The sequence below is a fragment of the Phalacrocorax aristotelis genome, chromosome 9, assembly GCF_949628215.1.
Source record: "Phalacrocorax aristotelis chromosome 9, bGulAri2.1, whole genome shotgun sequence".
Taxonomy (NCBI): Eukaryota; Metazoa; Chordata; class Aves; order Suliformes; family Phalacrocoracidae; genus Phalacrocorax; species Phalacrocorax aristotelis.
The window spans coordinates 20701211-20728594 of NC_134284.1; the positions used below are offsets into that span (position 1 = coordinate 20701211).

Sequence of the window (27384 nt, forward strand, 5' to 3'; positions counted from 1 at the left end):
CCAGCAGTGCCATACAGCCCAGCCCCGCTGCTGGCTGTCCCGGGTGCGCTTCAGTGAGACATGGGTCACAGCCGTAGTGCATTGATGAACACGGAGTTGACCAGAAAGAAAACACTGGGGCAATGCTTGACCAAGACAAGCTATTTGGACAGTGCACGAGTGGGTTAAAAAAAAAATTAACGCACGCCCCTCTGGCGTGTTGACTCGCAGGAGCCATGGTGGCCTGCCGGCACAGCGCTAACGGGCAGAACCCTCCCCATCCTTTGGGCTTCACACCACACGGCAGCTGGACGACTGGGCGGCGCCTGGGCTGGGGAAGCTTGCCCCAAAAGTCTCTGAACTCCAGTCATAAGATTTTAGACTTTCTGTGTGTATTGGCAGAGGAGGAAAAAAGTCTCCCGCTGCCAGGGCTGTATCCCACCCCCAGATCAAAGCTCAGTTGTCTCCCATCACCTGCAGCCCACAGAACAGTTGAGACGCTCATGGAATGGCTGCCAGGCTTTGAACTTGACATATTCCTTTATTCTGCTAAAAACGTCAGTGCTGTTGTCCTGTGGAGTGAATTGCACTGGAGGTGGGCGTGTGGGGTCCCTTTGGCGCAGGGGGTGTTGCATGTCCTGAGCTGTCCCCCACACACCAGGTGAGCTCCCCCAGGGAGGGCTGGAGGAGCTGCAGAGCGGGCAGTGCCCCTTGCCCCCACCCTGGGCAGCCATGCAGCGGCAGAGGAGGTGGCAAGGCCAAGGCACAGCCTGAAAGCTGCCCTGGCACAAGGCACGAGCTGGGACAAGGCACAGGGCAAGACTCTGGCTGGGGAAAGCACATCCGAGAGCACCATGAGTCTCCCAACCCCATCCTGAGATTGCACTCTCGTTAACCTCAGGGAAACACGCGTAGGAACAGGAATGAAACCAAAGCCGTTCCACAGAAACAGTACTAAAGTGTCAGTTATTAGGGAGTTAATCTAGCTGTGAAAGTCACATTTTACTTACTGATCTTCATTTAAATTTTGATTTGAATATTGTATTTAGTTTCTCCTCTTTTTGTGTGGCAGAGTTTCTGCTGGTAGCATCACCCATAGAACCATTTGCAACCTCAGGACACATTACCATAAATCCAGAGAAACCCTCAGACACCCACCCCACCCCTGCTAAAACAAACAAAAATATCCAAATCAAAAAACCAGTCCCAAGCCCAAGAAACCAAACAGCCCACCACAGAAATGCAGCCATCTTCAAGGGAGTTGGACAAGTTTTTCCACAAAGGATGGTGGCAGCAGGCAGAGCTTGTCTATTGCCGCTGCAAAATCAACAAGAGGAAAAATAACGTTACTTGATGGAGCTACAATAAATACTGACTTAACTGGATTTTCAACTAATCACAAACATTTGGGACCCTAGGACTTTCTCCAAAGGGAAAGACAGAGTTCAAGGCCTGAGCACTGGGCCTGGGAAGATGCCTCACCAGCTGGTAAATGCGGCCCCTCTCACCAGCTGTACCTCCCTGCTCTACTGTGTGCCTCAACTCGCCACTGCAGGGCTTGGCCTTGGGGCTGACACCAAGCGCTGATCCCCAGGTGGTGTTTACGTGAGTGCCCTTGCTGAGAGTGCTTGTTGCTTAGCAAAATTTAATGCTGCTGGGTGAGATATCTATCTTTCCTGCACTAGCCAGAATAGGGTCCCGATTAAAAATGCTGCTAGTTTTAGAAAAATCAAGAATTCCCTATCCAGGATGATGAAGGAAGAATCAGCCCAGAAGTCTACGCTAGGAATAAATGCTCAAGTACAGCAGTGGCCTAAATCCCAGTGATGTTTAGCTGTGTTATGTAGTTAGTTAAAACCAGCTGACTTCCCGTTAGTGTTAAATGAGAAATCAAATAAAATCCTCCCGGTACAAGGTGGTCCAAAGGAACTGCAAATAACTGCACTAGGGAAGGATGTGAAAACCAAATTCTCCTGAGAATGGGCTTCCCCCAGTGAGCTGCTCACCTTGCTGCTCTATCCGCTCATAACGAGAAAGCAAAGTAGAACTTGTTATAAGGCATTTATTTTCATTATGTGTTGGAAAGGGACAATTCTGTCTTCAAAACAATTACAGAGATAATGCCACAATATCTACTGCATATTGCTTTACTGTTGAAACCAAAATATTGTCTAAAACAGGTGCTTGACAAATGAAAATTAATATATTACTATTGAAATCAATGCTGTTAGATGAAAGCACCATCTTCATTGTCAGATCTGATCAGTCATGCAATTGAAGACGCCAAAGAGCAAGTACTTTTGGTTTTTACAGTAAGCCATGATCTTTTAAGGGTTTATATAATTCTATACAAATTTAAGTACAAAATGGGAATTATGTTTCAGAAATCAGTGAACAGGGCTGAAGCGCATCACAAGAAACACTTGTTTACACTGTACAGCTGGATTTGAACACAGATCTCAATGAACTTGCAAAACCTAGCACACACACAAAATGGTCCCCGAGATTCAGCCGTGCTTAGGTCGGGAGCAGTGCTGCAGAGTGAAGGAGAATATCCAACACCATTCACACCTGGAGGGCCAGTTTTCTCAAAATTGTTGGGACTCCAAGGAATTGTTGTTACTCAATTTTAAGAGCCACTGCATTTTAGTATGCGGTTCTCACAAGGCTATACACAAGATGTATCAAATATTGAATCAGAAATAAATAATAAAAGATACTTCTAATACATCTTTTATTTTTAATTTTTTTTTTACAGCACTGACTTTACAAGAGGATAAACAACTCATTTTTAGGGGCTGCTAACATCTGAAACAAAGAAGTCACTATTTTATACTCAACATATACTCAACCTTTTAATAACTTTATACATGTATATATGACTTTTCACACAAAAAATGTTAAAATAATTTATATCTAAAAACTACTGTGTGAAGAACAAAGGAGGAAATAAAATGTGGGTTTCCTTAAAAAGGGTGGAAAAGGAAGACCTGATTTTCATTAACTCCATTCACTGTTTCAGCTATTCCTGGAGCTTCAAGAGATTTCCAGGCCATCAACAAAAATCTTCCCAGCACATCGGGAGCCCTCTGCAAACTCATGGCATGCTGGGCAAGGTCACCTGCTAAGGAGCTCATGTGGCCCACAGGCATCTGCTAGTGTCAGCCCCTCTGGATTCAGGGTAAGAAAGGTGGAGAGAAAGAATCTTCCCAGAGTGCTCTTAAAAATACAGAGTGAAATTCTGGACCACTGGTATCACAATGTCCACTGGCCAGGATTTTACTCCCAAGCCCTACCTCTCCTTGCCCTCCTTCTGCATCACAGATACAGGACATTTTCTTACAGTGGATTTTTTATTTCCACAGGAAAACTGCCCCCACAGCAGAGCTGGGTCAGACCCCAACAACAATCTGCACACACAGAGTGAGAACGATTCCCTTTCCTTGCTACAGACGCTACTGTGCTCGGGTTGCTGAGGAAACGCTCCGACATCTCCAGTTATACCTGGATCCTCTCAAACGTCAATCATCTTTATTAATTTTTGTGGCCATGTAAACATGACAGAATCCATGGAGGATCTGAAACCCATCCAGTCAAAAGCTCAGGTGTTGATGGCCTGGATCCACACACAGTGAACAGGGAAAGAAAAGGTAGTGAAGATGTGGAAAGTACTTCTCTGGTGGTTACAATCCTCTGAAACAGGTATTAAAGCAATATTACAAATAAAATCAGCAACGTGATCTGCAAAGGCGTGTCCTTTTATCTATGAAAGCCAGCGGAGATTATATTAAAGGAAATATTTTAACTTACACAAAGCATTTTCACATACTTCTAATTACAAAACACGCAGTTGCAATACCATAAAGTAATTGTATACTGAATACAGAAATCAATACATCTCTTACTAAAAAGGAGAGAGGAAAAGAAAATTAGCAGGGTAATGCAAGTGAACTCCTGCGAGTGTGCACATGGAGACACTGCTACAAACTCAAAATAGACTCTGTTCACTAAAAAACCAAAATCCAAGATTTTCCGCACAGCTGTGGAAGGCAAGGCTGCAAGCTAGTGTGAAAAAGCTTGACTCATCACTGCTGCCACGCAAAGACTTTGGGAAACCAGTGTTAGTCTGAGAACTGATATGCCTGGTTGTTTTTTTTTAATTCGACGGAAACAACAGAAGCATTTTTCCTTTGTTCTGCTCTTTTTTGCCAGCTAATTCATACACCTCTGCCCCCACTTATTCTATTGCCTTTGGACTGTATCCTGCTTCCGTTATCTACCCACTACTCCACCTGGTTGTTCCCTGGCTGGATACAGCCCGCAGTTAATCTGGAGAACTTGAGGCTTTATCTTGAGCAATCCTTGTTACCTTGTGAAGCCTCAGGGTCAGGTTCTTAATTTGTATTCACCTATAAAAACAAATTATACTGGCAGTTTTCCACCTGAGCAACCTGCTACGTACCTCCTCTGCACAAACATTCCCACATTGAGGATGGAGATCTTTAAACAGCTTTATCATTTCAACAGTCTGATAGTATTCATAAAAATAGCGTATGGCATCTACCAACCAGCCTGGTCAATCAGCTCCTACAGCACAAAGGTTGAACAGTCAGACATGTGGTTAACCAAAGGCAAAACAGCATTGGCCCAGTGGTAGTTCTGCGTTACACAACCACAAGTGTCAGCACCGATGATCCTACTTAGGCTGCATTTCTGCAGTTGTTTTTCACGTGAGAATCAGGATGTTCTGGTACAGTCATTACAAACCCAAGCATAACGTGGCAAAGTCAGCTGGCAGGGAGAAGGATGGTGATGGCTTTACATTGCAGGCAGTAATAATATCACTCAAGTTCTCTTCAACAGGGAAAAACCTTCACCTACTGAAGCTGATTACATTACAGTGGAAGCCAGAGTCCCACCTCCTCCACCACATTGACACAAAACGTGGAGAAATTCCAGTCAAGCTAATGGTGTTCTTGTGGTTTTCTAGCAGTGAAGCAGAACAGAAATATATCCCCAAGAAGCTAACTGGCGACCATGTAACTTTAATGTAATTGCTCCCATCAACACAGCAATAATAGCTGTGCCTCTGACAACACAGCAGAGCCTTTTCTAACCCACTGTGACAGAATTCAAACAGACATTATGGAAAAACTCCCTCAGATTGTCCGCAATTTTAAGAGCAAGGGCATTCTGGTACGTCTATTATTACTAGACTCCTCTACTTTTACAAAAAAAGACAAGACTGCAGAGTATTAACTAACTTACTGTGAAGCTTATCTTAAATCAAAACTATCCTGAACTTACCAAAGGAGGCAGCAATTCAGAAAAGCACTTTAGCACAGGCTTAATAACATATGCATGCTTGAACGTTTTGCAATAATGTAATTTTATGTCTGGATACTTGGCAATTTACAGTTTTGGCTTTTAAAAGTTGGTCTCCTGTGATTTAGCAACATTCTAGTATAAGAGCCATAACAACAATTTCTGCAAGGTAGTATAGTAGTACAGCACTTGCATGGTAATTTATGTGAAAACTCTATTGTAATGCCACATCACAACAGGTACCTGCATATCTGCACCTGGTAAATTAAAGTGATACCGATACATTTGATAAATAAAAAATAAATTACAGACTAGGGGAAAAATGTCACTGATCACACCAATGACCTAAATCTGTTTTCTAGTTACTGCCAAGGTCTGGAGTAATATTTAAATATAGTATTTCTGCAAGCCTCCAGAGAATTAGAAAATAACTTCTAACAATCATTTGTAAACAAGTTTAAAATGCACAATTATATTTCAGTAGTTTATTTTGGAGAAATAAAGCAGTGCAAAATAGGCCAACCAAAAATCAGAAGGCAGCCAAGAAAATAAAATTCTTTGATGTTCTAACTAGGAAACAGCATACAGACATTTCCATTGGATCCAACACTCAGATTCATGTAAACATACTTATTTTGAAAGGTCTTGAGTTACTAACCCAGTTTTAACATCATTGCTTCTTCCTCACCACCCAATAAAAAAAAAAAAAGCCAAAAAACCAAAACAACCCCAAGCCATTCTAATAAAGGGAGCAAAAGGCAAGTCTACAAACACTCTACCAGCTGGTTACAAGAAAGTACCATACAAAAATATGCACTGGCAAGTTCCTTCCTGAGGGTATCTTTTGTTACAGGTGTAACATAAAAACACTTTTTTATTTTAAACAAACAAAAACAAACCCCAAACTGTAGATGCCAATTTTATTTCAGTCATGGCTTTACGAAAGGTTTGGTCTAACACGAATTCTTCTATAAACCCTTACCTATGTACATCTGGCTCACTCACACCGCAACCACCTGCGAGCTGCAGACAACGTGGGATCCAGCAGCCTCAAAACATACAAGGGTTGTGAAGTGTGCCCAGCTCAGAACTGATCTGCAATAGTCGAAGTTGGCTGCAATTATGGGCACCCTGGAATTTGACAGACACCACACTCACATGGTCCTTCCAGTCCCTACAGAATTATCTTAAAGTTAGTAACCCCTCTAGAGATGGAATAATCTTCTCTTGTGTAAATCATCCTCAAAAATCCAATCCCGGCTACAGGAAATTCCCAAGAATGCCATTTTGGGCACAAACCCAATCTCTTCTAAGGAAAAACCATTGTTCGCACAAAATAATTGCTTCACAAAACTCTTCAAAACTTTTTCCCCTCCAGGACTGGTACCATCAGGTAGGGCGGTGACATCTTTTACACAGTTTCCTCCTCTCTCCATGGTCTACCTGGGCTTTAAGCTCTAGATCCTTTCCTTTTGAGTAGGTATCTAACACATGATACTGACCAAACAGGTACTAAATGCTGCAGTGATGGATGCTTTACAAATACCTGCTATAGAAAGACAGAAATTCCTATATCTGCAAGCTAGGAGCTTAACTAAGGACATTTTCTTAACACCACCCCTCCTAAACATATTTTAGGGCTTATATGGGGAAGGGAAGGCCACTCTATCTACCAAAATAGTGTCTCCATTCTCAGCACTGACAGACTTGGATACTTCCAGTTTAGTGTTCAGAATTGGAAAAAGTTGCATGAATTTTCAACAGCAAAAGATGCTGCCATGCTAGAAGATGCAATAGAGGGTGAACACTGTAGATTTACTGCATGTCTCAAGAGATACAAATTGGCTGTGCTGTAGTTTACAAATAGTAAAAAGCACTATTGTAAATTAACACACGCCTCAACTGGCAGCTCGCAACAAAATAATGTGGTCTGTAAGCTAGAGCTGTCATGTACTTGTGCCTCATACAAAGGTACACAATTCTGCTTATATTTAATTTGCAAAAGAAAAAAAATGCACCTCAGCATGGATCTGTGGAAGGCAGCAATGGTGTTGCCCCTTAGGATGTGCAGATCAGGTGTACTGCTTCAAGGAAAATGTGTGGCTCTGCCAGCCTTTTTCCAAGGCTGTCCCAGAGTCCTCACAAGTGCAATGGAGGGAGAATTAAATTCTCTGCTAAGAGATGAGCTGCTTCCATTAACTCTTCTAGGATTTCACCACTACCAGACTATTGAAAGGATGACATTTCATCTACTAAATCAACCTAGCTATTGGCACCCTGTCTGGATCAAATGTGTCACTGCTGGCAAGCGCGGTTAGAGGCTGCTTTTGACTGAAGCAATGACGGCCAGGGGAAGAACTGCAAAGCTGGAACCAGGGTGGTCACCTCAGTTCTGCACCCTGAACAACCGGTCTGCTCTGCCCCAGTCACAGTGCCGTGACTCACAGCAAGCTACCTGTCAACATTTTGACTGGTCAATGTTTCAAGAGATTTGGTTTAGTGATGCTGAAGTTGTCTTAGCTTTCTTTTGCAATGGCCTACCTGGAAAAAAGGGAACAGGGAATATTTTAGGCAAAAATCTCTAGTACTGTTACATTCATACAATCCATTTCAATATTATTATCTTCTTGATACCATGAGGTCCGATCTTAAAATGCTGGTCACCAGTGATTACAAAGAACAATAGAAATGAAAGAGCAACCCTCCCGCAATGAAAGGACTAGTGTTAAAACCCACGTGTGTGTAAACTCACTACAGATTTGCAACTGGAATCCGATGAAATGGATCTGAATCACTTTCTTGCTCTCCCCCTTTCAGTCCATTTCATCAGCAAATCAGGTTAAATCAAATGAAAGGTTTTTTTTTTATTTTGCCTTTTTGTGTTGGATTTTTTTTTTTTCCATTTTTTTGTAATTGTATTGTTACAGCCTGATCTGGTTCTGGAACCACAATTTGTATCCCTGCGGCTTTTTCTCAGTCCATGGCATTGGCAAGTTATTGAGAAGAAGCTTTTGTTGCCAACGTAGCGACGCAGTGCTGCTGGAAGCTGGGTGACACTGCCGAGTTGCAGCCTAGTCTCTGGTGTTGCAGTTTTACTGAGTTGTTGGTCTCGCTTTCCACAATCCAGGAGGAGTCTTTTCCCATGACGCTGAGACAGCCTGTGCTAGCGCAGCATATCCGCTCGTCCATGATCCCGCCGGTCTGCTCTGCCAGGAGCTTGCTACGGTTGAGCTGGGTCACCTCAGGTGCCTGACCCTGCAGGACAGCAGCTATGTGGTTCAAGAGATCAGTGAAAAATTCAGAAACACCCTCATAACCTGAAAAGAGGAAAAATGAAGGAGAAAAAAAAAAGGCAGTTAAGTAATTTTCTAAGTTCTCCGAAAGGCTTCTTCTGCCAGTTTATTTCTTAGGCTGTCCTTGCCCTCTAAGTTATAATAAAAAGGCTTCTTTTCCATGACATCATTTCGAAAGACTGCACAAGCAGGTTAGCATAAAGAGGAACAGAGACCCTTGCAAAAAATACTCTTGTTCAATGAGAAAAACTGTCACCTTTCAGATTTTCTGTTTCTTTTTCCTCCCTAGTACGTATGTGTATATGTAATTTCAGGTATATTCTATCATTTGTTGCCAAATCCACGTTCTTCCAAAAGTTACAAACTCTGTGGTGTAACATTGATCCTTTCCATCCTGTTTTCAGGTTTACTACCAAAAGTAGCTCTAATGCAGTTTCCCTGAGGGTCTGGACCCTCTCTGGAATTTGCCTAGCAATACCCTCAGGGAAACCTCAGTGGACAGTGGGGCTGGCTTTATACCCTACAGAAAAGGCAACTTCCCACTCTGTAAGAAGCAATGTGATGCTCATCTAATCTAACCTAACTTAGCACTTAAAACATGTTCCCCACTATGAGCAATGTCTGAAAAAACACTCAAGGGACAGTAAACATACATCAATGACACAGTGTTTGGTAGAAACATCGATCTTTTCTTTCAGTACTGAAATACACAATGCACTTTCTGCATGCAGAGTTTAACAAGTTTCCTGGTTAAAACAGTTGCTCAAATACCAGAAGACACGGCATTTTTGTTGACACAAAGGGTGGCAGTAGGTGTACAGAGCTTCTGGATCTATTTTAAATACTCTGGTACAGGCACAGTTTTATCACTGCATTCATTTTAAAACTGAACCAGACAAGCAATGTATCAGTACAATGTCCTGAAATGGATCTTAACTGCTACTTCATTACCTAAAGTTGTTATCAATTTGATTTAGTGTTTAGAGGTGACATATGACATTCAGTGTATATAACGGGCTAGGCTGATTGTTTTAAAATGTCTATAAAAATATTCTGAAGGTGATCTGGTATTGATACGGGAGACTGATGCAATAAATAATAATTTAAAAGTCCCATGTGAATAGCACACATTCACACAGCAGCACATGAGCAGAACCAGAGACCACAAAGTAAATGCACATTTTAAAACACTTTTAGTGATGTGATCACAGGGCAGAGGAGTCCCTCAGATCCATAAATAATTAAATTTTAATCTGCATTCTCCTGTAAAGATCAACTTCCTTAGGCGATAAAACCCCAACTTCCTGAAAAACATAAGGGAAGGGGATAATTTCACCTCAAAATAAATGTAGTGTTTTTATGGTGTATTTATAACCCATTCTGTAATGAATTAACTCTTACTTAGGCTGCTACATTGCTTTGCATTTTATTGTACTTGGTCACAATTCTCCTAGATACTTACCAGGTCACACAAAACACTAGCAATGTGAGACAGCATCTCCCAGTTTTCTGTTCTCAAAGGCCCTTAAACACATTCACTAAACAAATTGGCCATTTCAAAAAGTCAGGTTTCCCAGTGCCCCACACAAAAATCCACTGGTCGGCAGGGGGCAACTAGGACTCTTAGGGCCGGTCATGGGATCCAGAACAAGATCTCCACCCCTTCGACAGAGGTGCTTGTTACGCTTCCTTGCTTATGTAAAAGCCACAGGATTAGCCTTCAAATCTACTCAGACTGCTTCAAACATCCCAGGAATAAGCCATCTCCATAGTAACAGCTTTAATATTCAGAGAGGAGATCCATAGTACCCTAGCGTGTTTTGTGTCTGCTCACTGAAAACAAACCAGCCTTGTTTGAGGGCACCCGGCAAACTCAAACAAGTTGCTTTAAATATTTCATGGGAATAAGACGGCCAGTTATTCAGTCCTGAAATCAGCAGATGTTACAGTGTAAGGAAGCTGTATGTATCAGGCAGGCTCCCTCTATGCAAGCCCTCTGCGCACTGGGTGGAAAGGTCCAAGTAATTCTGTCTGGTCACTCAGAAGAAAGTTGACACACTTCAAAAAAAAAAAAAACCAAACACAAAACCAAGGAAGGAAGGGAGGAAGAGAACCAGGGTGTCTCAACTTTTGAGCCACATGATGCCTGGGGAAGGCTGCAAACTCTGTGGATATTGCCTCATTTTGTTCACTGGCTGCTGCTGCAGGCCTCTCAAAAAAAGGCAATTGTGGGACATCACTGTACCGTGATGGTAACAAAATCAAGAAGGGCAGATCAAATTACACCTTCAGAAACTCCTGGCAATGAATTCAGGGTTTATGTCACACAAGGAATCAGTGGGAGGATGTAAGTTTAGTACTCCTCAAAGCACAAGTTGCATGAATCGTGCTCCGTCCGGCAGGTACTATCCTAGCACCGCTCACTGAAACCATTTTGGAAATGCCCGTCTACAAGAGGCCTGAATTTTGCTATGTTGAAACAGTCTCCAGAGTCCTCTGGCTGAGCATGGATAGGAAGGATGTCCACTTGGCAATGTACCCAAAAACAAGTACCTGTCCCCCTGAGCTTTGTGGAGTCAAGAAATGCCTACGAGCATTTTTAAGCTAGCGTTAGAGATGCTACCTGCCTGATTTTTAGGAAACTCTCCCTGACCTGGCACGCTCTCTGTTTTTCTGCATCTTCCCTTGGGCAGAGAGAAATGGGCAGCCCATGTCCTGTGCCTGTGGCAGCATATTTACACAAAGTGCACATCTAGATCTGATGCTTCCAGGTGCCACATATATGCACACAGAACCAGCAGTTCATCTGCACTCATGACAGGCTGCAAAACATGCACAGCAAGCTGCTGCTCATGCTGGATGAACTCAGCCACAGCCACCCTGCAGCAGGCTATGAGGAGCCTTTTCTCTCAGTTACCTGAGGTCAGACAAATATAAAACCCACATGCTACGTGACTGTGCCTAGAGTTAAATATCTCTGCTGGTAACCACAGCTAAATATAGTCCCGGTGGTTTTCCACAGAACAGGAGATGCAATAGACATTTATCTTAAAAATCTTTTTGAAGAGTTGCTGGTGCTAATGAAGCAGATAACAGGTGATATACTCCTGCAGGTACATCTGCTCTCAATTCTGATGTTAAACTACTCTCAAGATGTCACCCATGGAGTGGTATGTGCAAATGAGTTTCAAGCCACAAAGGACAGCACACAAGGAAGCCAAACCTCTGGGCAATCGGACAAGACTTTGGTCAGGCTTGGCCCCAAGCCATAGCTTGAGCTCCATGAAAGATCTGTGAATACTCCTTAAAAGGCACCTCTTCCTCTCCCTTCCCCATAACAGTGGTGCAGAGATAAAGTAGCAGGTCCCCGAAGTGCCTAACTTGACTCCAACTTGGCTCTACTGCAACCCTTGCAGGACAAGATGACTTGAAGAAGAGGAGCAAGGGAAAGTCCCTTCGTGGGACTGCACTGAGCCAGGAACAGTGAGATCCCACTGCTGACACAGTCCATCAGTGACTCATTTGAGCAGGGCTGAATTTTAATTTCTGATTAGCAAGGTACTGGGTCCATCAATGAAAGCCATCCCTTGAAGCTGCTCAGCCTTTAATTGTATTTAATTGGAAAAGCAGCTGCCTGGGCTGAACATGCTTTTAGGCAACAGAGTATTCTGTGTTGAGATGTAACTTTTCTTCTGTTGTACTTTACCCCATTGCTTCTTCTCTGACCTCAGCAGCCCTTGAGAGCAGCTCACCTCTCCCAGTTCTGTACCTTTCACAAATTTGAACGCAGTTTGTCACCCCCCAGCATTTTCTCTTCCGTATGTCTGGTCCCTGCTGCTATCTCTAGACTTTCTTCAACTGGTCTTCAACCTATCCCATGGCGATAAAGCCAGTAGCTACCTTCACTACCCACAAGTTCACCACCAAAAATATCTTGTGTCAGACACAATGTAGATCTGTGCACAAGAAGCTTCCCTGTGCTCTCAAGCCTCTTGCAAGGACTAAACTACTATTAATTCAATGTCCCTTCAAAAACCAATTGTTGTGCAGACTGAAACACAGGACTTGGGCTGAATATCAAAAACTATTGCCTTAGGGTAGAAGTAGAGCAGAGCATGAGGCTTAAGGCAGTTCTGCAACCTTCTGCCTCAACAAGAAGACATTACTCCTCTTTAAATACTTAAGTTTGCCGCTAGTTGTTCCCCAGTCTGGACTTTTCAGCATTTCAGGAAAAGGGGAAGTTCGGTCTGTGCAAAGTACCAAATCCAAAACTATGAAAAAACAAAACCCCCAAAACACCAAACCAAAATGCAGGATACAGGATTGCAAAAGAATATCCAGCATCACTGACTTCAAGACCCAGTGTCTGAAATATAATCCCATTCATATAACTGATTTGGCTCCACCTGACATCCAAATTAGGTTGTTTCACTACTCTTGGCAGAAGACTCTTTTCATAGGTCTGCAGACTGCATCAACACCATATGGTAGACCCAAGCTGCAAAGTGGCCTGAGAATAGCAGGGCTGGAGTTTTTAAAGGAAGCCAGTCACTGTGGAGACAGACAGGCCAGGCACTACAGGACAGTAGGGGGACTGAGGACCTGGACTTCAAAGATTAAGACTGGGGGCTCACGGCAAGATGTCTAGATGTAAAGACACCTCAGCCATATTGAAAACTCAAAGTCTTCAATGACAAGTTAAACAAACTGTAACAGCCTGTGCATGTGTCTGGAAACAAACTTCACTATTCAGGTAATGAGAGGAGGTTCTCAAAGAGAAAAACCCCATGCGAAACAGCATCAAATGAGATGATGTATTCTTTTCCTGTGTTAGGATACTGAACTTAGCACAAGTGACAGACCATTATTGCCTCCCATTATACACACTTAGAACTCTTTTTAAGAATTCCAGTGGTCAAGGAACTTGTTTAGTTGTTCCCAAGACATATACCGCACTAAAAAAAGTGGAGGACAAATCTACTGGTTCTCACATGCTCTATTCTATTGTTTTACTCTAGGATCCACTTATGAGGACCTGCAAGGATATCTAACGCTTTACAGCAACTTCTGTGTGCCTACAATTTTCTCATCTTCTATCTGAAGATTCTATCCTGGTGTTGTTGATTTTGTGCATAAAATGTCTTCTCATGGGGAATCAATTTGCACAGGAAGAGATTTTCAAGGGAACAGTTTGCTGCTTCCACCCCCTCAACACTTTTAATGGCACAGAGTCTGGGAAAAAAAGAAACCTTAAAACGCTCTCCTAAATAGAATTTAGTATTCTCCTTTTCATCTTCGGAATGAGGGACAGGTCCAGAAAGGCCAGGTCCCAGCACACAGTCCCATGCCTCAGTTCCTGGGCATTCCTTTGCAGGGAAGAGCATGGCAGCCATGTTACAGCTGGCCACTAAAACTTGATCTCCTAAGAGCTAATATTTTAGTAGCACATTCCATATTCAGATTAGGGTTCTACCCTTCCCAGATTAAACAGTATCTGCTCTCAGAACAATTTGGCTGCTGCTCTCCTGTCCCCTACCTGGGAAGCAATGATGTGAGACACCAGCAGTAAAACTTCACACTAAGCAGGCACTGAACGGTTTCCACAAAGCATGAATGGAAAGGCCTTTCTCACCTGGGAATGCATTTATATCAATGACTGCATGCTGCCCAGTCTGATTGTTGATGATGATATCAATTCCAAAGAGGGAAACTCCCAGAGCTTGCCTCAGCGCCTTAGAGATTTCCCGGATGACGTCGTCATTTGGCCGCTCAAATACTCCTTCGATTTTATCCAGCTACAGTGGAAAAAGACACATTACCAAGGGACTCTGATACATTCTTTTTATAGGGGCAAGATTAATTTTCAGAGGTTTCCAGGTGCATATCCACCAGATTTAATTGCAAAGAATTGGTGGCATGAAACAGAGAAAGACACCAAAGAGAAACTGCTTTTGTAATTCAGAATCCTACCTATTTTGGAAGTTCACCTGCTCTAAAGCACCTACTTCTTCATCTTCATACTGGTGCAGCTCCTCAAGAGCAGTATAGGAATGAATGGAGAATCAGACTCACTATTTTAAGTGCTAGATCTACACCTTAAAAAACCAAATACAGCTGACATGTTTAACCCTGTGCTGCAAATATTCTGGATATCATTCTGCTGTTTCAGTGTAGATTAAGGCCTATGTTAAAGGACTGATAAGCCACACTCTGCTGTTAGCTTTATTTGAGTTATACTACACAACTCAGCTGATATATTCATGGCACAGGCTAATTCAAAGGGGATATTTTTTACATGGGTTTTCATGTGTAAGTTATTCTACAAACATTTATTAGGACGAGTAACTCTGTTTATTTAGGTCTGGAAGATGTAATTTTTCTCACTTTTTAAACAACAGGTTATGCAGCAGAAGTACGCTGTTATGCCTACAGAAGCATGTATGGAATATGTATGTGTATGAGAGAGATGGCAGGTAAACCACAGGAGCTCTAAGTTTGAAAGTAAATTTAGCCATAAAGGAATTTATGACTAGCACAATTACAGTTTTAATTTTTAGCATGCCAATCAGTGTTGCACACAAAATTTAATCATTGCCAACTACAAAACTACTCCCCAGTAGAGCCTGTGAAACAGAAGAGAATCTGAAGACTCAGAGATTGAAAGGACCCAGTCCTGTAAAGTGACTTTCTCAGCAGTCTAGCGCCTGAGAACTTGCTAGGATTCATATACACAAAACTTATTAAAAGGACTGGCAATGCAAGCATGAAACTGTGCAGCACTGCTGGACTTGGAAGAGACCCAGAAATGGTCCCATAGTCACAGCTCAGGTGCGTCACACTACAGACAGCTACTGGCCCTCTGTGGCCCTGCCCAATGCAATTTCTCTGCTTGAATTTTCACCATTTGTCCTTCCTCACAGAACTGAGTCCCAGCAGGATGATTTATGCTTATTAAGCTCTCTGGACAGGAAAAGGCCAGGTATTTGCATTCAGAATCTCCTTCTTCCCTTTGCCTAGATTAGCTCTGGGGAGTTTAGGCCTGGCAAGCAGCACAGGCCGGCTGTGTCAGTGCTTCCTCACCGGAGCTCGGTAAGGAAAACCAGAGGGACACACAGTTATGCTGGTTCGTTGTACCAAACAGACCTCAGCCTGCAACACAGAAACAGACAACTTGTGAAGGAGAGTCACTAGCTACTAACACTTTGATAAGAAAGGACAAGATAGTTTTCCAGCCGCACTAGAGGAGAAAAGATCAAGTGTACTTACTGCTGTTAAGACTGATGAGGATTCTGGCTTTGAAACATTGTGGCTGTTGAAAAATATTGATTCTCTGTCTGGAATGAAAAGAAGGTTGTAAATAACTTCATATCAGATTTTAATTTCCAACGGATTAGTGCAAGGAACAGTAGATGGCACTGCAGCCCCAGCAATGTAAGTCTTCATTATTACTAGGCAGTCTCCCGCCGCCCGCTACACTCACAGGGTCTCTCCTGCCTGGCACTTAGCTGCCTGCACAGGCAGGGACCCATGGTTGGGTCACCCACAGCTTTCGTACCTCAGACCACAAATACATAGAACTGCACAGGATTAACAGAAACCAGTTTCCTTTCCTTCACCAGAGCCAATTAACTAAGTTCAGTAAGATAGTTAATTTCTATGAATTTGCTATACTCAAAGTGACAGTTCCAATGGGAAGGCGTGTGATAGAAGGGAGAAGCTGCATTCACTGCAGGCAGTAAGTAGATCGATAGCACCCAGGCTACACTGAGATCCCTCTGAACCTGGGGAGGGCGCTGACACCATGAAGGAAAGCAGTGAATTTCATGGTCAGTACCTGCCCTCCCTTTGGAGGCACCACAAAAAAGCAGGAGACACCCTGAAGTGACAGAATCCACTAACGAACCACAGTAGAAACCATGGGGAGAACTGTACCAGCACCTCCTGCCCCACTCTGTGCTGGAGATTTTACAGGGAGAAATCCACCACAGCAGGTCTCCCCTTGGCATTCCCACCACAGCAGACCAATGGCATCGTACAGACAACCTGCATGGGAACACCCAGACCAAAGTCTCAGCATGCAGGTGGCACCAGCAATAGTATTTCTGCTATGCTGGTCTCTCTGAGTGGACATTTAAGAGCAGCCACAGGGCCACATACGATAAATGTGGAGGAGTTGTGAAAAGCAAACCTAAATCCACTCAGCAGTCTGGCACCACCATATACTCTTCTTGCCCTTCCTCCCATTTACAAAGGCCCTGTACTTTCAAACAATCAGCTCCTGGAATGCCTCACCGCCAGCAGATCTGCTTAATTGTCAGATCTGCCTAGTCAGGTGCCTGTAGCACAGCCCCCTTAAACTCTCCCAGTGAGGGTAAGAAAGCCAGACACTTGTGCTAATCTGCCCACAAAACTTATTTTTATGTGGGGCTTCCAGACAACTTTCAAGTCTTACAGTAATGGATGAGACATTAGCTAAGGCATTTTTAGAAAGACACCTTAAAACGTTCTCTTCTACCAAAAGTACAGACCAACTGTCCTAACAGTTATACAAACACAGATTCTGGCCTACTTAATTTGATCAGGACATAAAGCAGACCTAAACGTAAACACAGGCATACATACCTACAGACAAGGATTTTTGCTGTGATTGTCCTATACATATACAATAACAAAATACATATTTGTGTGCAGAATGCAATGGTGAGCACACACGGACACACTAAGATCAGCAGAAACCACTAAGAAAAGTTACAAGAAACTGGCACTTGTTCATTCACCTCCTTCAGTTTGTTACCTTCTCCCCTCCCATCCCCACCTCTTGGATTTGCCCAGTTGCAGGCAGATCATGCTCCCATCCATGCCCTGCTAATTCCTTCTTGCTTCTGAAGGCCTACAGAATGCAGTCCTTGGGAAACCAACTTTTTTTTTTTTTCCCATAAAGGAAATTTTAGTAATCTTTAACGAAAACCCTTGAAGTGCTGCTGTCTAGTGTCATATAGCAGGATCACTGTCCTCACTGATAAATCCATTCTCCCTTCCCCCCAACGCAGCTGGTATCTACAAACCAAAGAACACTTCCTACCAAGGTTTACAACACTGAGCTTCACATGAACAGAGCGGCTCGCTTAGGGGGGAGCACAAACGATCTTTAAATTAAACAGATACATAATCAAGGTAAAAATAGGGAAGGGAAGTTTTGAAATGGTGGAACCCAGGAAATTCTCTCCAAAGCACATTAATAACAAACCCCGGTACAAATGACATATGAACTTACTGTGAAATTAAGAGTTTCTCTCCCTCTCCCCCTTTCCATAAGACGTAAAATACTTTCTAACAGGTAAGACTCAGGTTACCACTGCATAAATATTTACTATACATATGTCACTTGTATGTATTTCAGAACAGATGAGTTATCTCCCTTCTTATTGAAATAATACAGAAGAGGAAACATGGTATATAAGAACCAGCTGCCTTCGCTTCAGCAGCCCTTCCAAAAATATTTTTCTTTTAAGCTGTTTGCCGCCAAGGCTCCAAAAACTGATGTTTCCTTTTAAATTGGCACAATGTACCTGAGATTCCCGCAGAGAAGTTCTTTAAAGATGGTCTTTTCACCACTGTGTAGGACTCCCCGACCACGAAGACTTTATACAGCACGGCATTGTGATTGATGAAGCTCTGAATGACGCAAGGGGGGCGGACAGCTTTCAGGCCCTCCTGGTTGAAGATGATCGCCATCTGGAAACACACACACAGTTGTGCACAAATCTTTCAATAGTTTCACGCTTACCCACCACCTGACTAGGAGCAAGGGGGAATATCAACTGGTGGATATACATTGACCACGTGTGAACTCCTTCTCAGCAGCTAGTCCTATTACATTACATTTCATTTCACTGACACACAACTCTCCAAACACTATTGGCAGTGCAGCTTTCATTTTCAAACATTTTCTTGTCAGTTCTTTGCAATTTAATTTGCTGCTTTTAGTTCGGAAGCTACTGCAACTGCAGGTGCAACAAAAGGGTAAAACATTTGACCAACACGGAGGACAAAGTTTGTATTGCATACAGGCATGTAACATGAGAACAACAGAAGGAATAGCTCTGCGTACTAACTATATGAGTTCCTCCCCACAGCTCTATTACCTGTGGTTTGGTTCAGTCCAGTTGCAATGGCCTAAGCACCAGGGTTTCACCCACATCATCAGAGAACTTCTTCCAGACTCTAGTAGTTCTTACTGCTAGTAAATGGTGGCCTAATTATTTTCTTGGCTTGGTTTCACTCCATTACTCCAAATGGATAGTCCCCTTGAGAGAAGGGACTGGAACAGATATACCAAAAAGGAAGGTACTTATAGGGCCTGAATGATGAACAACAGCTGCCTCAAAGAGCATGGAAGTGATGCTGGTAGGTGCGTGTAAGTACTTTGACAAGCCAGCATATCTTCAGCACATGTTACACTGCTCTTTCCATTGATCCCTCCATTACCATGCCTACATGCATATATAATTATAATAATCACAGTGCCCCATTTTGCAGGTTTGCTGTTGGGAGTGTGGATGCTGCCATGGCTCCTGTGCAGAACTGGCAGCAAGCACCAATCTGTCACAGGCTGATGAAATGACTTTATACCAGGTGCCCCTACCCAGCAGTGAGGGTAAGCTTAGGTTTGCTCTCCATCCTAAAAGCCCTGAAAAAACTATGGTCTAGTTATCTGAATATTGACCTCTCTTCATTACTCCAGTGATGCTGGGCCTTATTATCCATGGTGGCAGAAGGGCATGTTGACAGTCAGGTCAATACGGCTAAGGACTGTTCAAGACCAGAGAACCTGACATACATTTTACCTTCCTTTCTTCTGGGCAAAACTCCCTCCCACAGGTAGGCATGCTCTGGTTAGAGCACCTTCCCCCTCTGAAGAGCCTTGAAGACAAACGCTAACCATCCATGTCTTGAGCCTGATGCCTACCTCAGCCAGTGCAGGATGCACATTTGCCAAAAAAGTTCCTAAACTCTGACACAAGATTTGTCTTATGCCTGTTAATATTTTCACACTGGCCTCCTTGGACCTTGTATTTTACTTTGGGATGTAAGGCAGTCTGGAGAGGTTAACAGAATTCCTGTGGGTCCCACAGTGACTCCACAGTGATATACAGAATAAAATCGGAGCTTCCTGCTGCAGCGTGGTGCAGATGAGTTATATACTGCTTGTTCTCTCTTTCCATATGCCTTCTGTCAGTTTTTGTGCTTTCTGAGATTAGCTGTACCTTAGTTAAATCAGGATCACTGGAAGGATTTTACAAAGAAACTTTACCACTTTTTGCCCTCTCTCATATTATATACGATCAGCCGCTCATTTGATGTACACTGTACTTTCAGACTGAATTCTTGCTAACATCTTAGTTTGTTCCTGTAATAAATGTAGTAAATATAATAGGCTTTGCTGTTCAAAAACATAACCATGGTAAATGATGTACTGATTACATGTTCATAGTTAAAAGTCTAAGGACAATTTTGCCCTTACTCCTCCTTATCTGGTAGACCACATGAGATCACATAATTGCACGCATGCACAATGACTCAGTAGATGAACATTTCTGAATTCAAGTCAATGTGTGCATTCAATACCTACTTGCAGCTGATATTCTTACTCTGTCTCTATTATACCAGATGCTATCTAACTGACAGCACAGACTGAATTTGTGAGTGGTAATAACCTGTGCAAGAAACCTACTCTAACCAGAAGAATCCTCCATCATGATGATTCACAGCAACATCACCATCATACCTCATTTGTCTCTCACTGGTGGCAAGACTTCCTCCTGTATCGACTGTTGGCTTTATGATATCTACAGCATCATACAGGCAAAAACTACGCTGTTCCTATCCTTCAAGTGCTCTCTGCAGATATTAGTTAATTAATCCCCACAAACCACTCTTTCATAAGATGAGAGGGTACTTATCATCCTATTTATGAGTTTAGAGAGTTTATCTTCTTGGCACACAACTGACCCAGGCTACTGGAAACCATATGAAACCTCTCTTCTGCAACGCTCTGTGCCAAGAGCCCCATGGATGAGCACACAAACCATATAATTCCCATGGTGTTGCGTTATGCTGGTTCACTGCGATGTCTCACTGTTTTTAGCATGCATGAATACAGCTCCAAGATTTCGCTTGCAGGGTGCACAGCTCTTTGTCGTTTAGCACAGACCTGCTGTGTCTGGCAGTAACATGGGAACAATACTTTATATGATAATTTCCAAATAGCATTCCTCATTATAAATGCAGAACTCTTTTGAAGGCAAAACAAAATATTTTGCACCAAGAATTTTTACTGATAATGTCCTTAAGGAATTCAGTCTCAAAATCCACAGTGATTCTCCGCCTTTTCATTCCTGTCTGCTCAACATTTAGAAAAAGTCATTCTGGACACATTTCTTCAGTTTACGGGTCTCGGTGATGCCTCAAGGCAGCTTTACCAAAGGTCAGCTATGTTCTGATCGGCTGGCAGTGAAAGAGGACAACCTTCAGGCACCACCTCCATTCAAGTATAACCAACAGTGCTGCCAAAATGGGGTTCAAGTGCCGAGCTGGCCAGTGTGACTTGACAGTGCAGAGGCCATGTGAATTGTGGGGCACCACAAGAAGACTAACAGCACCTTGGCTTAACTGGCTTGCGTTTTCAGAGCTGGCACCAAACACAAATTCAAGCCTGCACCTTCAGTTGTCAGCCAGTACTTGAACCATCTGAATAGTCATCTTGTGAAGAAAAGCACGTTTCTGGCTGGGCTGGGCTCTAGTTCCAGTGCCAGCTCTGCAGTGGGACTATCTCTACAGAAAATGAAACAATTACCAAAAGCCAAAGGAGGAGTCATTAATAAAACAGGTAACAATTTCTTGCTTCTAGGCCTATGCTCTGACTTTTAGACAGACTGTACTGTAAACATAGTATTTATTGTACACTTCCCTTGCCATTATAGACCATAAAATACCAATTACAAGACAGTTCCTCTCTCACCATAAATACACTTTTGGATCACTCCTGAGAACACAGCAACTCCAAAGGTGACTACTACTCCTAACTATGTAAAGTACCATGCAAACCTTTAGGCTTTTTTCCAGGGGTCCTCCTAAGCTCTGGTCTTAAGTTCCTGTGATAAAGTGCAGCCTACAATTGTATTTTAGTCTAATTTTTGCTCAGAAAATGGAATTCTGGCAAGAGGCTGAGGTATGTTTGCACTGTACGAAAGAACAGCAAAGATTCGCCAGGGGAACCAAGTCCAAGCCTGACTGGGCAAGCACTGAAAGGCTCATACATTTCAGGTTACAGTTGCAGAGGAGCCCTCTACAGAAAAACCAACAGGGAAGCTGGAGTCTTAAATTAATTCACAACTCAGTCCCCAAGTGTTCTTGGGAATGATAGCAAAAATTTATAGCAGCTGCTCCAGCAAATTAACATGACTGTCTGTCATGCTTGTAAAATGATCCAAGCCAAGGCCTGCATGAAAAATCTAGCTGCATTTTTAAAAGGAAGTGTCGGTCATTCAAGATTTCTGCTGTAGACATTCTGCTCGTCTAGATTTACGTTTTACTTCTTCAGCTCTCAGAGACGCTGCATCAACATACTGCATGTTTCAGGAGCAGCTGGGAAACCTGGACTGATGACCATGTTGTTAACAAAGGAAGCCAGGCATTACGAGAGCCAGCAGCGAGGGCTGGATTCTCAAAACTGAGCTGTGGTGAGCAGGAAGGCAGGAAGCACAAATGGAAAAGAATTAAAACAGGATTCAACTCGCCTAAATTTAGAGGAAGCTAGGCTCACAGGGAAGGCACTCCTTCCAGGAATACACAACCTGCAATTGCCTTACAGGAAGGAGGGAAAGCAGATAGTTCTACCAATCCTGTTCTTCCCACAGCTCCAGTTGTGTTATTACAACTGAACATGCCTAGAAACTGTCTCTATTTGCTATTCCCTTCCCCTCAAGGACAGGAACCAGCTGGCCTTCACTCATACTTCTGCTTCATCTGCAGCACAAAATAATTTCTCACCTGTATCACATACATATTGGAAGAGAAACATGGTCGGGTAGAAACATCACTTAGTGTGACCTCCCACCAAAGGAAAGGCTGAAGGAGATTCCTTGCAGACAGACCTGACTGAAGACTACAAACTGCTAGAAGCAACTAGATGATAGAAGCTAGAAACTGTTAGAAAGAACCTCCACGTCAAGAGGTTAAAGTCATGTTCAACTCAATTTCAGATAAATCTGAAAAAAATAATGGTACAATTAAACACAACGGACAGGTGGGGGAAGGGAAGTCATCTGGGCATAACCCTCATTCTGCCTATTACAGGATCAGAAAGCATCAGCCAAACCACCATGGGGGGACTGTAAGCAGGGGGATGATGCTGCAGAAGTTTTTTAACTCACCTCATGAGAGTTGGTTCCATGGGCCACTCTGGTTTTACAAACTGGGTAAATAAAAAAGAAAAAACAATGCACCACTGGAACAGTACACACAAAGCCCTTATAAATCTGTTCCCACCCAGACATGCAAACACTGGAGTTCACCAGACCAAGGCATTGACTATACCAGATGCTAGTCACAGTCTCTGCTGGAATGGTGTCCTCCATTGCTGCAAAGCTTGGCTTGCTCCCAGCTCTACTCTTTCAACCCCTCCCTGTAACTAAGGTGTAAGGGAGGTCATTATCAGGGCTGGTCAGAGGTGCAAAACATCAGCTAAGAAATTAGTAGCAGTCCTGGTATTGCCATCCTGCCTACTCAGAGTGCATCTTCACAAGTATGTGATCTTGCCTGAGGCTGGAGCTACTTTACCTGTGTACAGGTAACACAAAACACCACTGTTCTGAAAACAAGGGAGCTGGGGCACAGTGGAAACCAACTTCTCCTACCTCCCTGTTTCTGGGGAATAGCAGGAAACCAAATGGGCTGAACTAAACTAAGATACAACATATTTTTCTCAGGCAACCATAGAGGGGACCAAAAAAGTAGAAAGAGCCCAGCAGTTCTTTCTCCTTCATATTCTTTGTCTGCTCTGTATATCCTGGTTCTCACCTCCGTCCTAAAACCAGCAAGAGGAAAGAAACAACATACTTCTGCTATTACAAAACCAGAGAAGAGCTGAAGACCCTGGGACCCACACAAAGACTAGAGCTGATGTTAGTTATATGTTAAGCAGAGGAGATGAAAACTTGCAAGTAGCAAGGGGGTGGACAGGACAAGACTTCTTTGGGGGTTGTTGGAAGAGTCAAATTGCCAGGGGACAGACAGATATGAAAGGCAGATGACCTGCACCACAGTCCAAAATAAGTTGGTAACTTGACATTCTGGACAAGTGTTATGTCTCACAGACACATGCTCCAGAAAGCAGGAGCGTTTTTTAAAAAAAGAGAGAGGGGCAAGGGGGGAGAGACAGAAAAAGCACTCCCACAATACCATGTTGTATTGATTTTCAATTTTATTTTTTAATTCCATTATCATTTAGAGGGGTTGGTTCAGGCCTTCTGAATACACGGGCTACGCTGCTATGAGCACTAGCCAGCCTGTACTGAGAAGACAATGTGCATGGGTGAGGAAGGGGGTCAAAGCCGTTCAGTGGGCTTAAATTACTGCTTCGCAATCCGGCTTCAGGAGACCCACCTCACCGGGGAGAGTGATGGCAGGAAGGGCAAAACTTGCTTTTTCCACGTGACTTTACCTCTGAACCTTACAAATGAGGCAGCACCAAGGGAACAATCATTGACTAACCAATTCTGCTCACTTTATACTGCAAGGAATCAAAGGAACTAATTAAAACACAAGCACCCCAGTGAAACTTGCTACAAAGCACAAACAATTCACAGCAGCTGTCTGAGGCTGTGGGCCCTTGGAGCCTGCTATCTGTGGTAATTTTTAAACTCTTTCTTCTGCCCTCTAGGATTATATTTGTGGCCTGGACCAGGGAAAGGGAGGGGTGGGTGAAAAAGGGGGCAATCAGCAAGGCAGTGATATTCTCAAGAAAAATAACGAATGCAGCTGGCCGGAGAAACTTATTGCACAAGTTCAGGGCAAGAGGCTAAGTTTGTTAGAACTATTAGCATTTCCTAGGAATGCATGTTTACTGTAGTGAGGTGTTTAAAGTAAGGAATATCAATAAATGGCAAAATCAAAGCTGACAGGGAGAGGTTTTGTTCCACATTCCAAGCAGATTGCTTCAGAGGATTTGTTTCAGGAAGGTTTTAACATCCCTGACACTCTGGCAATGAAACCCACACCTACAGTTTTGGCTACATCTTGGGGGGTGCATGTCTAATTTTCAGAACCTACTAGAAGCCCCAAGGAAAAGCCCATGTACATACTGAATGGGAATGCCAGTCCATTCTTCTCTATAAGATGCAAGGTATCTTCTCCACAGGCACCTGTCAGCTCCATAAAGGGTGGTGAACAGATCCTCTCATCTGCAAGACAAAAGAAAAGACTCAAATGGAGATGAGGGGTTTAGCTTCTTAGCTGCATCATTACCAGCTCTCTCAATACTAACTGCTTCTTGATAGTCAGCTTTTCTTTAACAGCTGATATTAAAGCACTGGAAAGATTATCAGCCAGGCCTGAATTTGGGTTTCTGGAAACATTTCAGAAGATGAAAGGCCCAATTTTCAGATAATCTAAATGGAAATATAAAGCCCGTATTTTCACAGTTAGGCAGCAAAAATGGTCACCTGCTTTGGAATATGTAGGTGCACAAGGCTTAGCAGTGACGTGAAAAGCAGCTGGGATCTTAGCTCTTAACATTATGCCTTCAAGCATAGCTTTCTAAAGCATTTTACAATATCCTGAATGGTCAGCAAGCATGGCTGGAGCAGGCAGTCTCACAAAGCCATCATTACTGTAGGCCCCTCAGATGGCAGATTCCAGTTTGGATTTACTTAAGCCAAGGTGCCAGCCCTAGAATAGATCCCACTGTCTGTTGGGACCTCTCTGCCTTGAAAGCAGTGCTCATTTGGTCTGGCAAAGCCAGTCAGAGCACTGCTGGACACTGAGACACCTTGGCAAGACTGCTCAGTGGACTTTGGTTAAAGAGAAAAAACACGGGAAACCACGGTAAAATTTAACAGCATTGGTCTGCTCCAGGGTGTTTCTGCTGACGTTGTGCTTGTTCATGTGGGGTTGCAGGAAAGTTGGGAGTCAAAACCCAGCCTTCTTAGTGACTCAGTAGGTTGAATTGCTTTAGGAATCACACCCTGTTCACTGTAGGAGAACTTTGATTCCTCTAGGAATGCAGCAGGAATGGGGAAAGCACTGTAGGACTCAAAGTACTTGAGCATAAATCTCTACTGCTCAAGAGGGCTGGGTTGCAATTTCAAGTGCAAATTGAACCTTGGCTTCAGCCATGGCTCTGGGACAGGTCAGCAGGCCCGAAGACTTTGCGCACATTGACAAAGTCAAAGCAAGAACATCACTCAAATACGAGCAACTATCCAACTTAACTCCTCTGTAAGCACAGTCTTAAAAGTACTACCTCCATGGAGTTTTAGCTGTGGCCAGGTTAACTCTGGAGTCACAAATGAGTTATAACTCGAGGTAGCAGCACAACTTTGAACTGCAATTCTGAATGGGTCTGCCAGCACTTACTTCTAAGACTTATTTCAAGAGAAACAGCGTGACACCTTCCTCCAAGAAGCAACTGCAGACCAGCACAAATGATGGGAGCAACTGTATATCAAGTTATACCAACCAGCAACTTGTCTTGAAAATAAGCGAAATGTGACTGTTATTACCATCCTCATCTATCCCAGCGAGCACACAGAATACAAAAAGGTGGAGGCTATGCTGTGCAGATAGTGCAGAAACTGAAAAGTACATGTAAACTAAAACCCCAGCAAAACTAACTAGATACTCTGAGAGAGCCGTGCATCCAGAAACCACTTGATAAGCCTTGTTTAGATTAATGCTTTCACTTCACTTTACATATACATTTATGCATGCTCCCTTACACAAACGAGAAAATTGGATCACTGAAAGTATCAGAAAGGCAAAGGTCTCTATATTTTGGTATACATATCTCAATACATGCTTCAATGCTCCGAGCATATTTGAGAACTCTGGCCATTAGCAATACTGTTGCTACAAGAAGTTTTCTGCGAAAAGAAAAGTCTATTTTCATACATCCTAAAAGGAGCAGAAAGATTGATGTTTTGAGGTTAACCTCTACAAAGCTAAACAAAACATCCCAGACTTCAAAGCTTTCAGTTTGATGCTATGAAAACAGAGAGCACCATCCAAAAGTGACAGGTACTGTAATATTTACAAGCCTCTGCCAGAGCAAAAGTTCCTTAGTTGGATGAATTTAAGGAATCAGATTTAGTTTACAGATACTTGGGAGCAACTTCGGCTTGGCAGCTCTCCCACCCATATGCTTAAGGCTCACAAATAACTTTGCCTTCAGAGTGCAGATACAGAGGGGTGTGTGGTTCCATCTCACTTCCCTCCGTTTCTCTCCCATACAAACAGGAACAGGAGACAGAGAGGATTCAGCCTTCCTGATGATTGCATGACACTTGCATGGGGAGATGAAGGAGGGGGCAAACTTTGTACAAAGTTCAAAGTGAGTTTGTGCTTAGAAAAGACCACCTGGATCAACAAAAAGTAGCAGAAAAGACTCTTAGCATCTCAAAGTGCTCCTGCTGACTTTGCAGAGCACTGGCATTTTCTCCACCAAGAAGGCAATTCTAGCCCACTGAAGCCTCTAAGACAGACAGTTAATTTACAGCCAGACCTGAGG

General features: G+C 43.1%; 1 protein-coding gene across 3 annotated transcripts in view; it reads right to left on the bottom strand.

Annotated features, from left to right (window-relative positions):
• Positions 1 to 5774: 5774 nt before the first annotated feature.
• ITPK1 (inositol-tetrakisphosphate 1-kinase) overlaps positions 5775 to 27384 on the bottom strand; it is a 156165-nt gene continuing 134555 nt past the window's right edge. For 2 of the 3 annotated variants that reach the window (XM_075103751.1, XM_075103753.1), the window contains 6 exons: positions 24962 to 25060; positions 23033 to 23073; positions 18167 to 18332; positions 15864 to 15931; positions 14230 to 14392; positions 5775 to 8621 (listed from right to left, as the gene is read on the bottom strand). In XM_075103751.1, coding sequence (XP_074959852.1) covers positions 8299 to 8621; positions 14230 to 14392; positions 15864 to 15931; positions 18167 to 18332; positions 23033 to 23073; positions 24962 to 25060 — 860 coding nt within the window. In that variant the 3' untranslated portion in view covers positions 5775 to 8298. Of the gene's footprint in view, positions 8622 to 14229; positions 14393 to 15863; positions 15932 to 18166; positions 18333 to 23032; positions 23074 to 24961; positions 25061 to 25321; positions 25410 to 27384 lie in introns of those variants that run through there. The other variant, XM_075103752.1, reaches the window with a different exon arrangement.